Source organism: Zootoca vivipara, chromosome 11, assembly GCF_965207765.1.
Source record: "Zootoca vivipara chromosome 11, rZooViv2.hap1.1, whole genome shotgun sequence".
In the NCBI taxonomy this organism is placed as follows: Eukaryota; Metazoa; Chordata; class Lepidosauria; order Squamata; family Lacertidae; genus Zootoca; species Zootoca vivipara.
The window spans coordinates 52,670,193-52,689,201 of NC_142594.1; the positions used below are offsets into that span (position 1 = coordinate 52,670,193).

Here is a 19,009-nt window from a genome sequence, read left to right on the forward strand (position 1 = left end):
TGTAGCAGTTTTTCAAAATGTTTTAGCTAACCAAAAAAAAAGTGACACCCATCAAAACTGACTTACAAAAGAAAGAGAATTTGGAGAGGCAGGGAGAGAAAGAGATCTTGGTAGCAAGAAGTTAAAAGTTAAAAAGTCGGGGTGCAATCACATCTTTGTTAATCGCAGAACGTTGAGCCGCACAGGCAGAAAAGTCGCGCCTGACGCGTACTGGATCTCTCGGAGAACACCTTCCCACTTCTTTCCTTCTTCGTCGTACCTGGAAAAGTCAGGAACAGAATTGGATGAGTCCAGGGTGGGGTAAATGGACCTATAGTTCTTATAACAACTGGTGTAAAATGCACAGGCGCCAGTATGTTTGTTTACTGATTGTCATAAATTCTATGCACTGGCTCCCTTGATTGTAAACGAAAAAGGGGGAGGGGGACGCTCATAGTTCTTTTTTAAAAAGATAGAACAATAAAATCCAGAAAAATTCACAACCATACTTGAAGACATTCAAAAGTTAAAATACTGAAACAGATTAAAGTTGCTTTGACTTTCTGAGCACCTGGGTAAAGGTAAAGGGACCCCTGACCATTAGGTCCAGTCGTGACCGACTCTGGGGTTGCGTGCTCATCTCGTGTTATTGGCCGAGGGAGCCGGTGTACAGCTTCCGGGTCATGTGGCCAGCATGACAAAGCTGCTTCTGGCGGACCTGAGCAGCGCACGGAAACGCCGTTTACCTTCCCGCTGTAGCGGTCCCTATTTATCTACTTGCATTTTGACGTGCTTTCGAACTGCTAGGTTGGCAGGAGCTGGGACCGAGCAACGGGAGCTCACCCCGTCACAGGGATTCGAACCGCCGACCTTCTGATCAGCAAGCCCTAGGCTCTGTGGTTTAGACCACAGCGCCACCTGAGCACCTGGGTAGGTTTGTCTAAACAAGAATGGTTTTAGCAGGTGCCAAAAAAGAGTGCAGTGGCAGAGCCTGTTCTATTACTAAAGTTCTACCGTATTACATCAAAATGTTCTTTTAACTCCCTCCCTCCTTGTTTTAGATGGTTTTTGTTTTTTGAAATGTATTGGGACTGTTGCTTTTCAACTTGTGCATAACGGACCTGGAGAAAGGATGTTAAGTCCATGTGGTTCTCCTGTTCTGCCCTGCATTTACTCCAGGCAGCACTGATCCCATCACACCGCTGCCACTCAAAACTACACTATTGTTCTCTGTGGCGGAATGATGCAATTTGCATAGTTGCATAAATTACGTTGCCATTTAGATTCTTCCACCCCATTTGCAAAGGAAACACAGTGCAAGTGGGGGAGGGGGATGCAATCAGTTATGTCTCTCATTTGCAGACTGATAGCAACAACAGCAACCTAATACTGATCACATTCGCTGGGTTGATTCCCGTTCTCGGCATGGGGCAAGTAAGCAAGCATTGGCGATTCCTGCTGCTGTTCCTGTCTTTGTTGGAATACTCTGACAGCCCCAATCTGCCGTGAAGTAGCTGAGTTTTCAGGCAACTCCAAATTCTAGCGAGCCAAGAAAACACGGTCAGACTCGACGGCTGCAAAAAGGAGCTCTCCAAATGGGGAGCGGGGAGGTGGTTGATGCAGCGGCAAAGGAAGGCCGCACTATAAAATCTTCACTATAAAATCCGCACTATAAAAGGCCGCACTATAAAATCAATGATCCACGTTGGGGCAAAACCAAGGACTCCCACATAAAGCTGCACAAAATTAATCTGTGGAACTTCTTGCCACAAGGTGGCCATTGTTGTTTAGTCATGTCCGACTCTTTGTGACCCCCATGGACCAGAGCACGCCAGGCACTCCTCTCTTCCACTGCCTCCCGCAGTTTGGTCAAACTCATGTTCGTAGCTTCGAGAACACTGTCCAACCATCTCGTCCTCTGTCGTCCCCTTCTCCCTGTGCCCTCCATCTTTCCCAACATCAGGGTCTTCTCTTCTCATGAGGTGGCCAAAGTATTGGAGCCTCAGCTTCAGGATCTTTCCTTCCAGTGAGCACTCAGGGCCGATTTCCTTCAGAATGGATAGGTTTGATCTTCTTGCAGTCCATGGGACTCTCAAGAGTCTCCTCCAGCACCATCATTCAAAAGCATCAATTCTTCGGCAATCAGCGCTTCCACGGAGAAGAAGGGGTGTGGCAACTCATCATCGTGGCTTTGTGGCATAATCTACTGTTCAGAGCTAGTGAGGATAGTTGGTTAGAGCGTGGTGAAAATAATACCAAGGTTGCAGTTTCAATCCTCGTATGGGACAGCTGAGTTGGAGGGGGTGGGGCTAGATGATCCTCAGGGTCCCTTCCAACTCTGCAATTCTATGGTTCTATGTAGCTCTGCTAAAAGTCATCTCCTGGTATTATAGGCACTAGCATAAAAACCCTCCCGTGAATGCTTCCCTCCCATGAATGCCAGCAAGGCTGAACAGGTCGGCATGATGTCTTACCTCCAAACGTCATTGAGCTCTGTTGGCACCAGTTCCCCCGACTCTGTCTCCACGGTGGCAAAGCCTCCAATCAGGTAGAGAGTACCTGCCAAGCTGACCAGGCTGACGGAGCTACGCTCCTGGGGGAATTCCGGGAGGGGTTCCCACCTGACATGGCACAGAAAACCAGATGAGCACGAGCATGCAGACCTCTCTGCCTGCATGTTCCCTGCCTGACATCCCTATATGCATAAGAGCACTAGATATGGGGCATGCAATGGGGCACAAGCACAAAGAAATGGGCACCAGACTCCAACTATCTCTCTGGTCCAGATTCCTTCCATCGAGACTCTCTCCTCTGGACAGGGAATTCTGGGTGGGATTGAACTATCCTGTCTAGTCCTAATGCAGATACACAGCAGAGGTACCTGGCCAAAGGTTCGTATACCTGCTGCATCTCTGTATGAGTGGTTGCGCAGAGCAGGCCTTTTTCTATCTGTAAGCATCACACAGATCAGTGACTCACACAGAGTGCAACGGGGAACCTCCTCTGTATGATCATTCTGATTCTTGCACACTTTGCAAATCAACTTCTGCAGCCCAGGAATTTTAGCAGTGGTAGTGAGAAACATGCTTCGGGGTTCAATGGTTCTGGAAAATCCTGGTCAGGAGGGGATGATTCGAACCAAAAGATTCAAATTGCAAGAAAGGAGATTCCAGCTAAACATTTGGAAACACCTCCTGAGGGTAAGAACGATTCGGCAGTGGAACAAACTAACTTGGTAGGTGGTGGACTCTCCCTCACTGGATGTTTATAAACAGACTAGCTGGCCCTGCACGCGTTGCTGTGCGTTAGTCTGTGAAATGGAGGGTAACAGCCCCCCTTCAGATACCCCTGAGCCTCAGAGTCCCCCTGAGTCGAGGCGAGATACTGTGGAGAGGGCAGGTTTCATCCCTGTATGTCCCCCCTGTTCTGACCCATTACGTATCCCTGCCCTCTATTTGCCCCCCCCCACTTCACTTGGCCTAGTCTGGAAAGCGGCCTAGTCTGCAAAGCCGAGGTGAGATATTGTGGAGAGGGCAGGTTTCATCCCTGTGCCTCCCCCCACCCTGTTCTGACCCATTACGTATCCCTGCCCTCTATTGCCCCCCCCACCTCCACTTGGCCTAGTCTGGAAAGCGGCCTAGTCTGTCTGATAATGGCCGCCTTGGTGGTTTCAGTTGCTTGGTTGATGATGTCATTTGGTTTGTGGGTGTGGCTTAGATTTCACAGGAAGGGAGGGGGTGGAGGAGGGTACTACGCCACTTGAGGGCACTGTTTGACTTGGTGGAAAACCAGGTCTACACCTGCCCCGGTGTGTGATTTGAGGGATTTTTGCCCCCAACAACGCTCGGGGAGTGGCCTGGATCGTTGTGTCAAAATTTCAGGACGATCGGTCAAGCGGTTACGGAGAAAAGTGTAGAACGCAGTTTCACGATTTTTACATTTATATATATATAGATTGGATGGGATTCTTGAGCTGTGATTCCTGCATTGCAGGGGGTTGGACTAGATGACCGTTGGGGTCCCTTCCAACTTTACAGTTCTGTGATTCTGTGCTGCCAGGCAAGGCACTTACTTATTGGCTGCAATGTCGTAAACTTCCACCGAGCTGGTCAAGCCGGAATCGGTCACTCCGGCCACCACGTAAATTTTCCCGTTGTGTAACGTCGTCCCGAACAGTGATCGCGCTGTTTTCATGGGAGCCAATTCCTTCCACTCAAACTTCTTTGGGTTGTAGACAAGGAGTGTGTTCAGGCACTTCCTGGCATAGAAGGGGCAGGGGTGAAATGTGTTTAGTTTATTTAATGTTTTTATAATCCCACCTCTCTCTCAAGCTGAGGTTCAAGCGGTTTACAACGTTTAAAAACAACATGATAAAATACAGAGCAATAAAAAACAAACTGTTTAAAAGCAATAGTTAAAATGCACCAAAACACATTTGGAACCAGTGATTAAAATGCAGTCTTCCCTGAGAGCAGCCCAGTGGCCAGCACCATATTTCAGATGAGTTTCCAAAGGCCTGTCTGAACAGGGAGGTCTTAGTCTGCCGGCAGAGGGAGGACAAGGAGGAAGCCAGTCTTAACGGTAACTTCTCTGGGCAGCAAATTCCACTATATGGGAGCAGCCACAGAAAAGGCTCTCTCTCCTGTCACCACCAGCTGTGCTTCTGAATGGACCGAGACAAGGTGTAGCACAACCGGACAACTTCACCTGCCCCAGCTGCAACAAAACAGGTCACTCCCACACTCTATAGCCACAGCTGTAGCTCTCCCAACAATTTGACTGCACCCCCAAAGGCTCACTCCTCCATTTTGGACTCACAGCTGTCCATGGAGGCGCAGGTCAATTCTGTGTCCAGGGCAGCTGTCTATCAGCTCCATCTGGTACGCAGGCTGAGACCCTCCATGCCCGCAGACTGTCTCGCCAGAGTGGTGCATGCTCTAGTTATCTCCCGCTTGGACTACTACAATGCGCTCTACGTGGGGCTACCGCTGAAGGTGACCCGGAAACTACAACTAATCCAGAATGCGGCAGCTAGACTGGTGACTGGGAGTGGCTGCCGAGGCCACATAACACCAGTCTTGAAAGATCTACATTGGCTCCTAGTACGTTTCCGAGCACAGTTCAAAGTGATGGTGCTGACCTTTAAAGCCCTAAATGGCCTCGGTCCAGTATACCTGAAGGAGCGTCTCCACCCCCATCATTCTGCCCGGACACTGAGGTCCAGTACCGAGGGCCTTCTGGCGGTTCTCTCGTTGCGAGAAGCCAAGTTGCAGGGAACCAGGCAGAGGGCCTTCTCAGTAGTGGCGCCCGCCCTGTGGAACGCCCTCCCATCAGATGTCAAAGAGAAAAACAGCTACCAGATTTTTAGAAGACATTTGAAGGCAGCCCTGTTTAGGGAGGCTTTTAATGTTTAATAGATTATTTTATTTCATTTTTCTGTTGGAAGCCGCCCAGAGTGGCTGGGAAAACCCAGCCAGATGGGCGGGGTATAAATAATAAATAATAATAATAATAATAATAATAATAATAATAATAATAATAATAATATTGTCTCCCAAGACAGACAGATGCCAGCCAACCGGGTGTGAACAGCTCCTCTTGTCTCAAACCCATTTTTCTTGAAAAAGAGGTGCCGGAACTCCTAAGATTTCAGATTAAAACTGCAGAGTGGAAGAAAAGGAGGGCCTTTTTCTGCCACACCACTTCCAGCTACTCTCTGAAGACTGGAGAATAAACCCTCTTAAGAATATTAGAGGGTGGGGGTGGGCGGGGGAAGGACTACTAGAGCATGTGAAAAATAAACATAATATTTTAGCTGCAGTTCCTTCCGTTTCAGCTTTGTATTATCGTTATTTTTTTAAAAAAATGCGCCTAGACATTCCGTTGTGCCCATAACCTTGGTTTAAGGTGCTATTTAGCTCCTAGCTTTCATACTTCCGTTTCTGCTCTCACTTACTTGTCATTTCCTTTGCCTCCGATGGCGTAGATGAGGTCATTCTGGGACACCACACTGTGGCCATAGACTGGGTAAGGAAGGGAGTCCGCTTCGCCCCATTTAAAGGACCTGATGGACAGAAGAGTGAAATTCTTTCAGCCAGCCTTCAGCTTTCTCCCCAGGCCCCCAGCCCACCCCCACCCCTCCCCCGTATGAAAATAACATCCAGAAATGTTACAGGTAGGTAGCCGTGTTGGTCTGAGTCGAAAAAACAAAATAAAAAAATTCCTTCAGTAGCACCTTAAAGACCAACTAAGTTTTAATTTTGGTATGAGCTTTCGTGTGCATGCACACTTCATCAGATACACTGAAACAGAAGAAACCAGACTCTTCTGTATATTCAGAGGGTGGGGTGGGGGTGGGGGTTCTCCAGTAGGAGAACACTTCAATCTCCCAGGACGTTCTATACAAGATCTCAAAGCAGCTGTTTTATTACAGAAAAATTTCAGAAACAGACTGGAAAGAGAAGTTGCTGAATTGCAACTCATTAGCAAGCTTATGGAGACCCGGGTGGCGCTGTGGTTAAACTACTGAGCCTAGGGCTTGCTGATCAGAAGGTTGGCGGTTCGAATCCCTGTGACGGGGTGAGCTCCCGTTGCTTGGTCCCAGCTCCTGCCAACCTAGCAGTTCGAAAGCACGTCAAAATGCAAGTAGATAAATAGGAACCGCTACAGCGGGAAGGTAAACGGCGTTTCCATGTGCTGCTCTGGTTTGCCAGAAGCGGCTTTGTCATGCTGGCCACATGACCTGGAAGCTATACGCTGGCTCCCTCGGCCAATAATGCGAGATGAGCGCGCAACCCCAGAGTCGGTCACGACTGGACCTAATGGTCAGGGGTCCCTTTACCTTTACCTTTAGCAAGCTTAAAACCACGGAGCCACCTGGAATGAACAGAGACATAGGATTCTTATCTCATTATACATGATCAAGCTTTCCTTAGCACCTCAGCCCTTGCTCCCCCCCCTGCAAGACCAATTGCAGTCATTAACAGTCGTTAACAGTCATCTACAGGTTTACCACTCCTATCAGCCCATCACTCATTCCCATCACCCCCACCCTCTGAATATATATAAGGGTCTGGTGGCTTCTGTTTCAGTGTATCTGATGAAGTGTGCATGCACACGAAAGCTCATACCAAAATTAAAACTTAGTTGGTCTTTAAGGTGCTACTGAAGGAATTTTTTATCCAGAAATGTGTTGCATTAGGGGGAAACGGTGGGCAAAAATTGTGTATATTACGCAGAAAAGGGGAAAAAACACCCTGCATATAAATGTGCCCTTTAGGAGAACACACTGGTTAATTTTCATTTAAAAAAAGATTTGCAAACTAATGCCGAGAACGGAAGAAAAGGAGACAACGAGGGAAATCTGACATATTTGCTTCTTTGTCCTCCCAGGAAAGTGGCTTTTGGATTGCAGCCTCAGACTCCCCTTCACCCTTCTTTTCTGCATTTCTTTGCCTCTTTCACAGCAGCATTCTGAAATTTATTCCCACTTCCACGAATGTCTTTTAGGCACCAAGCAAATATCTCCCTATTTTGCCAGGCGTTTAACCTCAAAAAAAATCTATTGCAATCATTTCTACTGCTGACTTTTGCTGTGATTAACTATTTTAATGGATGGCTTTCGTATCTATTTTCTGCACAATCCGACTTCTCTGGGTGGCTCACAAGGAACCAATTAAATGCAAACATAATATAGAACAATAAAAGTGGTGATGCAATCAAAGCACATTTAAAAAGTCAGTTATGGGCTGTTATCTGCTGCTGCAAACTACCCAGGCGTTGTTTTGTTTTTAATGTTTGTGTGTTATGGAAATGTTTTAAATAAATAAAGATGCTAATCCCAATGTTGACAAATTATTACCCGGAGGCCCTTGTTGATTTCGGCAAGCAAAACTGAGGCCGATCCGACCTCATATAATCATAGAACTGTAGAGTAGGAAATGATTCTGAGGGTCACAGTCCAACCCCCTGCGACGCAGAATCTCACCTAAAGCATTTTTGACAGGTGGCCATCCAAACTCTCCTTCAAAAGGTCCAAGATGGACCACCTCCCTAGGGAGACTGTTCCACTGTTGAACAGCCCTCACTATCAAAAAGTTCTTCCTAAAGTTTAGTCGGAATCTCCTTTCTCATAACTTGAATCCATTGATTCAGGTCCTAGCCTCCAGAGCAGGAGAAAGCAAGCTTGATAGCCCTTGAGATATTTGAAAATGGCTCTCATATCTCCTCTCAGCCTCCGCTTTTCCAGGCTAAACACACCCAACTCCCTCAACCGTTCCTCATAAGGCCCTTGGTCATCTTGGTTGCCCTCCTCTGCACACATTGCCGCTCGTCAACATCCTCCTTAAATTGTGGCGCCCACAGTTTTGCCTGTCAAAATTTGAACAATGGTCTCAGGGTTGTTCACGAAAATCTCCTGAGGAGTCTGTATTGGCTGGCTCAAGTTTCAGGCCCCAGCCTGAAATGAGCAACTTTGTTTCGCACTCACAGCCGATCATAGCACAGGACCGAGTCCAAGGTCTCTTCTCCTTCCTTCAGCTCTTTCCCGCCAACCACAAAGATGGAGTTTTCGGCCTCGCCGAGGCCAAACAGGCAACGCGGAGACGGGAGGGGAGGCATCCCGAGCCAGTCTGAGTCCAAGTGGTCATACTGCAGAGGAGCAATAAGGCAGAGAAGCATCATGGCAGAACTGAGGACCATATTATCAACTGCACAACCTTCTGAGGGCCACACGCCCATGGTAGGCAGGGCCAGAGGCAAAAACAGCACATGTTTCTGCACACCCCTTTATCCTCCATCCAGGAAGCCAAGAGGTATCATTAGAGATTGAGGACACTTTCTTACCTTCCAAGTCCCGGACTGCAGAATCCGGGACCGGCAGCCGTGTGAAACCGGAAGTTGCGTCGACGTAACTTCTGGTGTCGCTTTGCCCTTCTATGGGCACCAAAAATGGCCGCCGCCGGCTTCGAAAGTCGCTTGTACGCATGTCAGGAAGTGCGTTGACGCAACTTCCGGTGTCGCCCCGCCCATCTATGGGCACCAAAAATGGCCGCCGCCGACACCGGAAGTCACGTCTATGCACTTCCGGACATGCATAGATGCGACTTTTGAAGCCGCCGGCGGACATTTTTGGTGCCCATAGAAGGGCAAATCGGGGGGGGGGGGGAAATGGCCGCCGGCAGGAGAAAATAACGGAGAAAAACGGGAGACGAAGTGATACGGGGGACCACCGGGAAAAGGTAAGTAAAAACGGGGGGTTTCCCGGGGAAAACGGGGTACTTGGCAGCTATGGACACTTTCCAGCCAGGCCAAAACACTCAAGCGGGATGAGGCATGGCTGCAGCCTGGGGAGAGTCCAAAAGGTCTGATAGAAAGTCCTGGAAGGTCACATTTGGACCCTGGGCCTGAAGTCTCCCACCCCTACTACACAGGAAGAAGAAGACTCCTAAGAGCGTGGACCTCAGCTGTCTAGATTTGAGCAGGACACCCTGGAATTACAGAAGCCCACATTTGCTTCTGATTGGATCCCAGAATTTCCCATTTTTTGCCCTCTCGCTCTCACCTAAGTCAGCCAATTCCCGCAAGAGTTCGGGCCATAAAAAGCAAGCACCCTAATTTTGATCAGTGGGGTGTTGGAGGGGATGCTGTATATATTTACTCATAAATACATCACACTGCGTTGAGCAGGGTTTACGCCCACCCACCCTGCTGCTAGGGTTTTTAGGACTGTGATATAGCTCTGGTTGTTGTCGGGCAGCAGAACACAGAACGATGGAGTCGGCAGGTCCCCCGGAGGTTATCAGGCCCAATACCACTGAATCTACAATGCAGGGTGCAGCTACAGCATCCCCAATAGAACCATCCAACTTCTGCTTCTATACCTCCAGGGGAGGAGAGCCTGGGGCAGCCCTCTTCCATGGTTCAACAAATCTCATCATTTGGATGTTCCTCTAAATGCAGGGGCGAGAAACCAGTAGCCTTCCAGGTGTGTCTGGACTCTAGCTCCCATCACTCCTGACTAGTGTCCTTGGTGGTTGGGGCTGATGGGAAACAGAGTCCAACCACATTTGCCATTTCCACCCATCGGTTCTAGTCCTGCCCTCTGGAACAATGGAGAACTAGGCCATTTTCGCACCCTGCTCTCAAAGCATTTTTAAACAGTCATAGCTTCCTGCAAAGAATTTTGGGCACAGTAGTTCATTAAGGGTGCTGAGAGTTGTTAAGAGACCTTCTTGGTCCCCTCGCCAAGATGTGACTGGAATACTGAGCAGAAGCACTTCATGCTGCGACCTTTTGGTGCAGGTCCCGCTCGTGTTTGGATAAAGGGGAAGTTGACTATGTGGATCTCCTGCCTCATCTAGCCAGACAACCATTAGATTGTGAACAAAGCAATAACTATCTCGGTAATGTAATGCAAGGTGGTGCAATGCCATTGTTCTGGACCTGCCACCATCCCCGCTGAGCCACACACTTAAAACAGAGTGTCAGGCCAGTTTGAACCAGGGCACACCTGAAAGTGGACCGAAACCACCCTGGAGTTGGCTCTGCATTCCAAAGGAAATCTAGAACTGCATGGCTCTTGGCCCAGCCGGAGCAGCAAGTTGTGTACATCATTCACAAGCCAGGAGGAAGAAAACAAGAAGCGGTACCTGCAAGAAATAGGAGTTCATGGGTTCCTCTTTATTTTCCTCGTCGTAGTAAATTCCACCTGCTATGAAGATCTGGTTCTCACGGGTGACCAAGCTGACGTGATTCTTTGGGATCTGAGCGGAGACAGAGGCGAAATAGCACTCGTTGGCCCCCGGATCGTAAGCCACTGCCCCTGAGTCACTGACCATGAAAATAAGGTCTTGTAGAAACATCCCGAAGCGCATTGTGTCATTCAAGATCCCTGGGAGCGCCGCCTCCTCTTCCTCTTCCTCTCCTGCTTCTTGCTCTACCTCTCCGTTGATGACATTGTCGCCAGATTTCTTCTCCCCCTTTTTCTTCCCCGTCGTCTTTCTCACCACCGTCAACTTCCCGTCATGGACATCCTTGACCATCTGGACCTTTTTGAGGAGCTCTGGGCTGGACTTGACCAAGGTGTGTTTCTCCACATGGTCCTTGAAGTAACCTTTGTCCATTAGTCGGAAGCGGATGCTCTCAAAGACCACGGGGAGCGCCTTCGCCCGGGCCTCACAGTCCCTGGCTGTGGCCCACTTCATCACCACCTCGAAGACGGCCTCCTCCTTCTCTACGTTGAGCGAGTCGGCGGAGATGATGGCGATGAGCTCGTCGGGAGAGAGCTGGCTGAATTCCTCATCCCGGGAGATGAGGGCGAAGCGGTCGCTTATGAAATCCCTTGCCGCTATGGCTAGGCGTGCGCAGTCCAGCATCAAGCCCAACCTGAAAATGGCCAGGCAGTTGCTGAGGCAAAGCCTCTTTTGCAGGAAGGAGACGCAGACGGTGAAGATGGAAGGGATCTGGAACATGTTGGCCACAGTGAAGATGTCCTGGACGTTCTGCTCGGTGATGTCGAGCTCCGAAGTATAGATGTAGTGAAGGATCTTCCCCATGACTTCTGGATCGACATCCTCCAAGTCAATCTCCTTTTTCTTACTTTCCTCCATGTCCGAGAGGAACATAGCCCTGAAGTAGGGGCTGCAGGCGGCAAGGACCAAGCGGTGGCACGGGAATTCTGTCCCTTTGACCTTCAAGACGCAGTCGAGGAACTTGTTGTGGTCTAGCATGTCTTTCAGGCCATCCTGGAGGAGGGTTTGCTGGTAGAGGCGCAACTCCTCGGCTTGTTCCATCGGCAAGGCCATGACTCCGGTCGCTTCTTCCTCCTCCTCAGTCCTCTCTTCCCACTCCTTTGAACCCGCAAGCGTCCGAGGTTCCCCCCCTTTTTTGCTCCCAGATGGAGCTCAGAGAATATGAGAGTCTTGCTGCCAATGCAGCTGGCGGTGTGGCTCAGTTTCCACAGCAAGAGGGGCTTTTTATATATAGCTACAGCATTACAGAGCTTAGGGAATCCTTTTGGCAGCATATGTAAGCCGATCACCTTTTAATATGACAAACTGGCCTGCCGGGGAGGGGTGGCTGTTGTTGGTGGGTGGGGTGGCGCGAGGGGGGCTGACTAACAGCTGTAAGTGTAATTCTAGATCCATGGCAGAAGCTTTCGTGATTCACTATTGGGGAAGCCTTTTCCTGAAGGACTTTCGGCAGAAAAGCTGGTGACCGGCTGCCTTAGTAACTCTGTGTGTGTGTGTGTGTGTGTGTGTGTGTGTGTGTGTAGCAGATTCTGCTTCGGAGTGACTCAAAGTCCCTAAAATTAAGCTCAGGAGCTATGGGGATAGTCTTGACTGCACACACACACACACACACACACCATATCCCTGGTCTCCTTTGCTAAATCCGGAGCAAAGATTAATGCGCTAAAAATATACTGCAAAGTCAGAGTTGAGTAAACAGCGAAGAAATGCATCTGACGTTTGGTGCGAAAGAAGGAAATCCGTCCAAGTCACAAATGCTCCCTTTCCCCAGGGACGGTTTATCTGATTTTATTTATTCACATGTACATCGTTGTTTGTGTTCCCTCAAGTGATCGGCTGTTCCAGGGGCAGCCGTATGCAGGATTCGCTTCCTCGTCAGGAGCAAGTGCGGTTGTGATATGGGGGCCCTTCGCAACAAACTTATTGTTTACAAGTGAGCAGATGGGGAAACAGGCAGGCTGCTAGTCCCTAAGAAACACCGGTAAGGTGAGGACCGCCACACCCATCACCCCAAGCCAGAAACCTTTTAGCAGCTTGTTCCCGACAGCTTTGAACAGAGGCTGAGCTTCATTGTGTTCAGATTTCATTCCCCCATTCTGCTCTCCCCCCCCCCCCCACAGAACACTTAGATCATAAGCCCTTTTTCTGGCATTTCCACCATACTAGCAGGACTTGACTGCTCATTTTGTTGCTGGGACCAGCAACAAAATGTTGCAGTATGAAGTGCTTCTGCTTAGTGTTCCGGTCGGCCAGCCACGCCCTGCCTCAGGATACTCCACTCCATTACCCGTCTCTCCTGCTTTTATGCACTCTGCCCCCCAAATAGCCAGTTAGTATTCCCTTTTTGTACTTTGAACTTTGAGGGTACCTGCAAAGCTGCAAGTGTATCCACAAACTGGACATGAGTCAACAGTGTGATGCAGCAGCTAAAAAAGCCAATGCAATTCTGGGCTGCATCAATAGGAGTATAGCATCTAGATCAAGGGAAGTAATAGTACCACGGTATTCTGCTCTGGTCAGACCTCACCTGGAGTACTGTGTCCAGTTCTGGGCACCACAGTTCCAGAAGGATACTGACAAGCTGGAACGTGTTCAGAGGAGGGCAACCAAAATGGTCAAAGGCCGGGAAACGATGCCTTATGAGGAATGGCTTAGGGAGCTGGGCATGTTTAGCCTGGAGAAGAGAAGGTTAAGGGGTGATATGATAGCCATGCTCAAATATATTAAAGAATGTTATAATAGAGGAGGGAGAAAGGTTGTTTTCTACTGCTCCAGAGAAGCGGACACGGAGCAATGGATTCCAACTACAAGAAAGAAGATTGCACCTAAACATTAGGAAGAACTTCCTGACAGTAAGAGCTGTTCGGCAGTGGAATTTGCTGCCAAGGAGTGTGGTGGAGTCTCCTTCTTTGGAGGTCTTTAAGCAGAGGCTTGACAGGCATATGTCAAGAATGCTTTGATGGTGTTTCCTGCTTGGCAGGGGGTTGGACTGGATGGCCCTTGTGGTCTCTTCCAACTCTATGATTCTATGATTCTATCCCTCTTGCTTGTTGGTGGTACCATTTTGGATACATAAGTGCTGGCAACACCCTCTGTTTGGGCGTCAGAAATATGTGGAGTGATTGTTAGGGGCCAAGCTGAAGCTAAAGGAAGAAAGTCCTGCTGAGACTATGATATTTATATCGCTTTGTCCCAAGCATTCACAGCGGCCTATATATAGCTTATTCAATATCCACTCGGGCATGGTGCTCACCCAAACCTACCTCACAAGGCTGTTGTGAAGATCATGGCGAGGATGAACTCTCAGCGCTGCCTTGAGCTCCGTAGAGCGAAGGCAAGGTGTAAATCCAAGAATGCCATAAAGATTTATGGATTTGGGAGTCCGAAATGCTGAAAACCCAGCCAAAATTTTAAAGCACGGGTAATACCGTTCCACTAATAGCTTAGGATACCTTTCAGCTTTTATGGCATTAATTAACGGGAAACTTTACTAGACATTTACAAATTGCATTATGATGATGGTGATGTGTAGTACAATATGCTGTTAACACCTGTGCCTGTTTGGCAGTCAGGATTCAAAGCTGGCAGCTGACATGGCAGATAGCTCAATAAGATGGTTATTTTCAAAACCCCAGGGACTTGGGTTTTTTTTTTAAAAAAAAAGCTGGATCTCAAAAGATGTTTTGCAAGGGAATTAAATACACATACACACCTCCCTCAGACTTTGGGACCTTATTTCAGTGGAGCGGATTTGGGCGTCCTTGACACAGAGTGTTATTTATTTTATTGCATTTATATCTCATGTTTTTTCTCCCCAAAAGGGTTCTCCCCCTCCCCATTTAAACCACACAACAGCCCTGCGAGGTAGGTTAAGGCTGAGAGGCAGTGACAGGCCCCCAATGTCGCCCAGCGAGCTTCGTGGTCAAGTGTGGATTTGAACCCTGTTCTCCCAGGTCCTAGTCCAACACTTTAACCACTGCACCACATTGGCTCTCAGTAAACAGAGGTCTTGATTAGTCCCACTTACAAGTGTAATCTGGGGCAACAGCTGGAATTCATAATCCAGCCTGTCCTCCCCTTGCCTTTTTTTGGGGCAAACGAAGGGTTAGCAGGTCTTTCCAGAGCAGCGCATTGTCCCGGCTCCGAGCCACGTTCTTAATCCTCTCTGTGGATTATATTTTCCCATCTGCATTAATTTGCCCCTTTGCAAGGGGACTTAACATCTGATGAGCTCTTTAATCTTTCAAATGTCCCTGTCACTCCATCAGCTGCAAGGATGACAAATTAATGTGTGAGACCCACATTGCGCAGCCACGAGGGTGTGATGGGACTCTTTCACTCCTCTTTGTCGATTAACCACAATTTAGTGCCATTTAGGGCCTTCTCAGTGGTGGCTTCTCCTAGACTTTGGAACTCTCTGCCTAGAGAAAACAGACTGGCTCCCTCCTAGTGATCTTTCTGCCACCTGGTGAAGAACTTCTTCCAAAAGGCTTTTTGGGAAGCAACTGCGTTCAATGAAAGGGCTGGTGCCATGTTGTTGTTTTTACAATTATCCATTTGAGTCTAATAGATCTTTTTATATTTGAGCTCTGCGTGGGGCTACCTTTGAAGGTGACCTGGAAAGTACAACTAATCCAGAATGCGGCAGCTAAACTGGTGACTGGGAGTGGCCGCCGAGACCACAACACCAGTTCTGAAAGACTTACATTGGCTCCCAGTATGTTTCTGAGCACAATTCAAAGTGTTGGTGCTGACCTTTAAAGCCCTAAACAGCCTCGGCCCAGTAGACCTGAAGGAGCGTCTCCACCCCCATCATTCAGCCCAGACTCTGAGGTCCAGCTCTGAGGGCCTTCTGGCAGTTCCTTCACTGTGAGAAGTAAGGTTACAGGGAACCAGGCAGAGGGCCTTCTCAGTGGTGGCACCCACCCTGTGGAACGCCCTTCCATCAGATGTCAAGGAAATAAACAACTTCCTGACTTTTAGAAGAAATCTGAAAGCAGCCCTGTTTGTTGTTTAGTCATTTAGTTGTGTCCGACTCTTCATGACCCCATGGACCAGAGCAAGCCAGGCACTCCTGTCTTCCACTGCCTCCCGCAGTTTGGTCAAACTCATGTTGGTAGCTTCAATAACATTGTCCAACCATCTCATCCTCTGTCGTCCCCTTCTCCTAGTGCCCTCCATCTTTCCCAACATCAGGGTCTTTTCCAGGGAGTCTTCTCTTCTCATGAGGTGGCCAAAGTATTGGAGCCTCAGCTTCAGGATCTGTCCTTCCAGCGAGCACTCAGGGCTGATTCCCTTCAGAATGGATAGGTTTGATCTTCTTGCAGTCCATGGGACTCTCAAGAGTCTCCTCCAGCACCATTTAGAGAAAAGTTTAGGGAAGCTTTTAATGTTTGATCTTTTATCGTGTTTTTAATATTTTGTTGGAAACTGCCCAGAGTGACTGGGGAAACCCAGCCAGATAGGTGGGGTATAAATAAAAAAGTTTTTTATTATATGGTTTTAATTATATTAATGTTTAATTGTTTTTTTTATCATTGGTTCCCCTGCCCCTATGTTTTTAGCTGTTTTTAGCTGATCTGAAAGCTGCCTTGAGTCCCTGTCAGGGAAAAAGGGCAGGGAATCAATCAATCAATCAATAATAAAAATAATGTAATAGTGCTATAGTTGAACCGTAAACTCATGACTAGCAGAAACAAACTGGTTAGACACCTCGTGGTTCGAAGTCGGAGTGTTTTGATAGAGCACAATTAGTTCCTAATTAGCTGGGCTGTGTTAAACCACTCAGCCTAGGGCTTGCTGATCAAAAGGTCGGCGGTTCGAATCCCTGTGACGGGGTGAGCTCCCGTTGCTTGGTCCCAGCTCCTGCCAACCTAGCAGTTCGAAAGCATGTCAAAATGCAAGTAGATAAATAGGAACCGCTACAGCGGGAAGGTAAACGGTGTTTCCATGTGCTGCTCTGGTTTGCCAGAAGCAGCTTTGTCATGCTGGCCACATGACCTGGAAGCTGTCTGCGGACAAACGCCGGCTCCCTCGGCCAATAATGCGAGATGAGCGCGCAACCCCAGAGTCGGTCACGACTGGACCTAATGGTCAGGGGTCCCTTTACCTTTACCTTTAACCCCAACGAAGACCTTTCATCTCTGTTGCCGGGAAGAGGTTGCAACCGTGTGAGATGGAAGACTTGCCCGCCCAATCCTTCATTCCGCCTGTTCAGCGAGTTGCACTTCCCTCTAATGGTATCTAACTTTAGATCCTTCTGTGGCATTCCAGAAAGCCCAGCTCCCGGTTTAAATTTAGCCGCATTGTGGAGGGACGGCTAGTTCTTCTGGAACGGGGTGTGGAATCCGTTCGTCATCGTCGGGCTTTTATCGATGTGTCATGGCAGAGGGCACCAAGTGGTCCCACGACATCAACACTGGGGACTAGATGACGCAGTTTCCCTGATGGGGGGAATGACCATTCGACTCTGAAGGTTTGGGGGGAGGGGTAGCACAGCCTTCACTGTCATCATCTTCATGGTGAAGGCAGTGATTTAGGAGATTTGTTTTTTTAAAAAAGAGGAGAACATGAACTTGGAAGTGTTCTTTATCATTAGTGGTGGGTGGAAGGCAAGTTGACCGACAGTAGGTGGCATCAGAGCCAAGGACAGACAGTGGCAAATTATCTCTGCAACCCCTCATGGGTCAAGTTTGACAGATGAGCAGATGCATGTGAGAGCTTTCTTCACACATCCCCCCAAAACAATACTTCTTTGCAGTGTTTTTTTCTAGAAAAAGAGGAGCACGTCCCCTGTTCTCTTATAAACGGCCTCAGTCCAGTATACCTGAAGGAGCGTCTCCACCCCCATCGTTCAGCCCGGACACTGAGGTCCAGCTCCAAGGGCCTTCTGGCGGTTCCCTCCCTGCGAGAAGCCAATTTACAGGCAGAGGGCCTTCTCGGTAGTGGCACCCGCTCTGTGGAACGCCCTCCCACCAGATGTCAAAGAGGGGGAAAACTACCAGATTTTTAGAAGACATCTGAAGGTAGCCCTGTTTAGGGAAGCTTTTAATGTTTAACAGACCATTGTATTTTAATATTTTGTTGGAAGCTGCCCAGAGTGGCTGGGGAAACCCATCCAGATGGGCAGGGTATAAATATATTATTATTATTATTATTATTATTATTATTATTATTATTATTATGGCAATGACTCCCACCTGAGCACTGCTGGAGCCGAGTTCTGGCTGGGAAAAAAGCCCGGAATCTTTGTTTGATAAGAACATAAAAATAGCCTGCTAGATCAATCCGGAGGCCCATCTGGTTTAGGGTTACCAGACGTCTCCGGTTCCTGGGGACAGTCCCCGGATTTGCAAATCTGTCCCCGGAAAATGTGGTAGCACAGTTGGCTCTGGCTGGCGTCAGGAGCTGCTCGCTGCCGCCGCCGCCGCCGCCAAAGGGAACCGGGGACATCCAGGGGTACAGATCTCCTGCCCCCTTCCTCCCTTGTTTTGACAGATCGGGGGAGGCTTGGGAGAGCATTGCCCATTTTTTTAAAAAAATTGCCCCTCTTCCCTCCACCGACGCCTCTGCCGCTCTCGTGCTGGCATAGGAGCTGTGGTTCCATAGGAGCTTCACTCGAGTATAAGCCGAGGCGGGGTTTTTCAGCACAAAAAAATGTGCTGGAAAAGTCGGCTTATACTCGAGTATATACAGTATATAAAAACATAACAAAACATTAAACTTCCTTATACAGGATTGCCTTCAGGTGGCTCGGGGGTCGGATAACTCCATTCTCTCCAACATTTCTCCAATGAAAATAGGGACATCCTAAGGAAAAGCGGGACATTCCGGGATCAAATCAGAAACCAGGACGGCTTCTCTAAATCAGGGATGCCCCTGGAATATAGGGGCACTTGGAGGGCCTGCTGGCCAGGAGGCCATTCAGTAAGGGGACCTGGAGCATGGTAGCGAGGCCAGGCCGGGTTTCGGGGCCAGAGGACCCCGGCAGCAGGCAAGGTGGGACGGGGATCCATGCTTTGTTCACACCACCTCAAAATCATGTTCCTGGGGCTATGGCTATGGCCACACCCCTGGGAAGCCCACGAGCTGAACACAACAGAGCACTCTTTCCTCTATATTACCTACTATTTAATGGTTTATGACAATATGCAACCTTCCCACAGAGCCAGAAGCTGGCCATAGAGTAGAGGAGCTCTCAAAAGAACGGCGAGGTCTGAATCACGGCACACTCACAACATAGAGGCTCTTTACAGAAATAACTCGGCAGCCCTTGTGTT

At 48.7% G+C, this 19,009-nt stretch overlaps 1 protein-coding gene across 1 annotated transcript; it reads right to left on the reverse strand.

The window, feature by feature from the left end:
- KLHL40 (kelch like family member 40) lies at positions 1 to 12,225 on the reverse strand. Its single transcript, XM_060280949.2, has 6 exons — positions 10,629 to 12,225; positions 8,468 to 8,628; positions 5,936 to 6,043; positions 4,052 to 4,237; positions 2,454 to 2,600; positions 1 to 259 (listed from the first exon to the last, which is right to left on the reverse strand). The coding sequence occupies exons 1-6, from the start codon at positions 11,781 to 11,783 to the stop codon at positions 148 to 150; spliced, it is 1,869 nt and encodes a 622-aa protein (XP_060136932.1). The 5' UTR covers positions 11,784 to 12,225; the 3' UTR covers positions 1 to 147.
- Between the last annotated feature and the right edge of the window lie 6,784 nt (positions 12,226 to 19,009).

Bases quoted from the DNA above. Each gene is read 5' to 3' on its own strand.
- KLHL40 (XM_060280949.2), bottom strand. From the start codon at position 11,783: ATGGCCTTGCCGATGGAACAAGCCGAGGAGTTGCGCCTCTACCAGCAA. The intron at 2,601-4,051 runs GTAAGTGCCTTG...GTGCCATGTCAG, and splicing joins TACGACATTGCAGCCAATAA to GTGGGAACCCCTCCCGGAAT. The intron at 260-2,453 runs GTAAGACATCAT...TGACTTTTCCAG, and splicing joins GAGCTCAATGACGTTTGGAG to GTACGACGAAGAAGGAAAGA.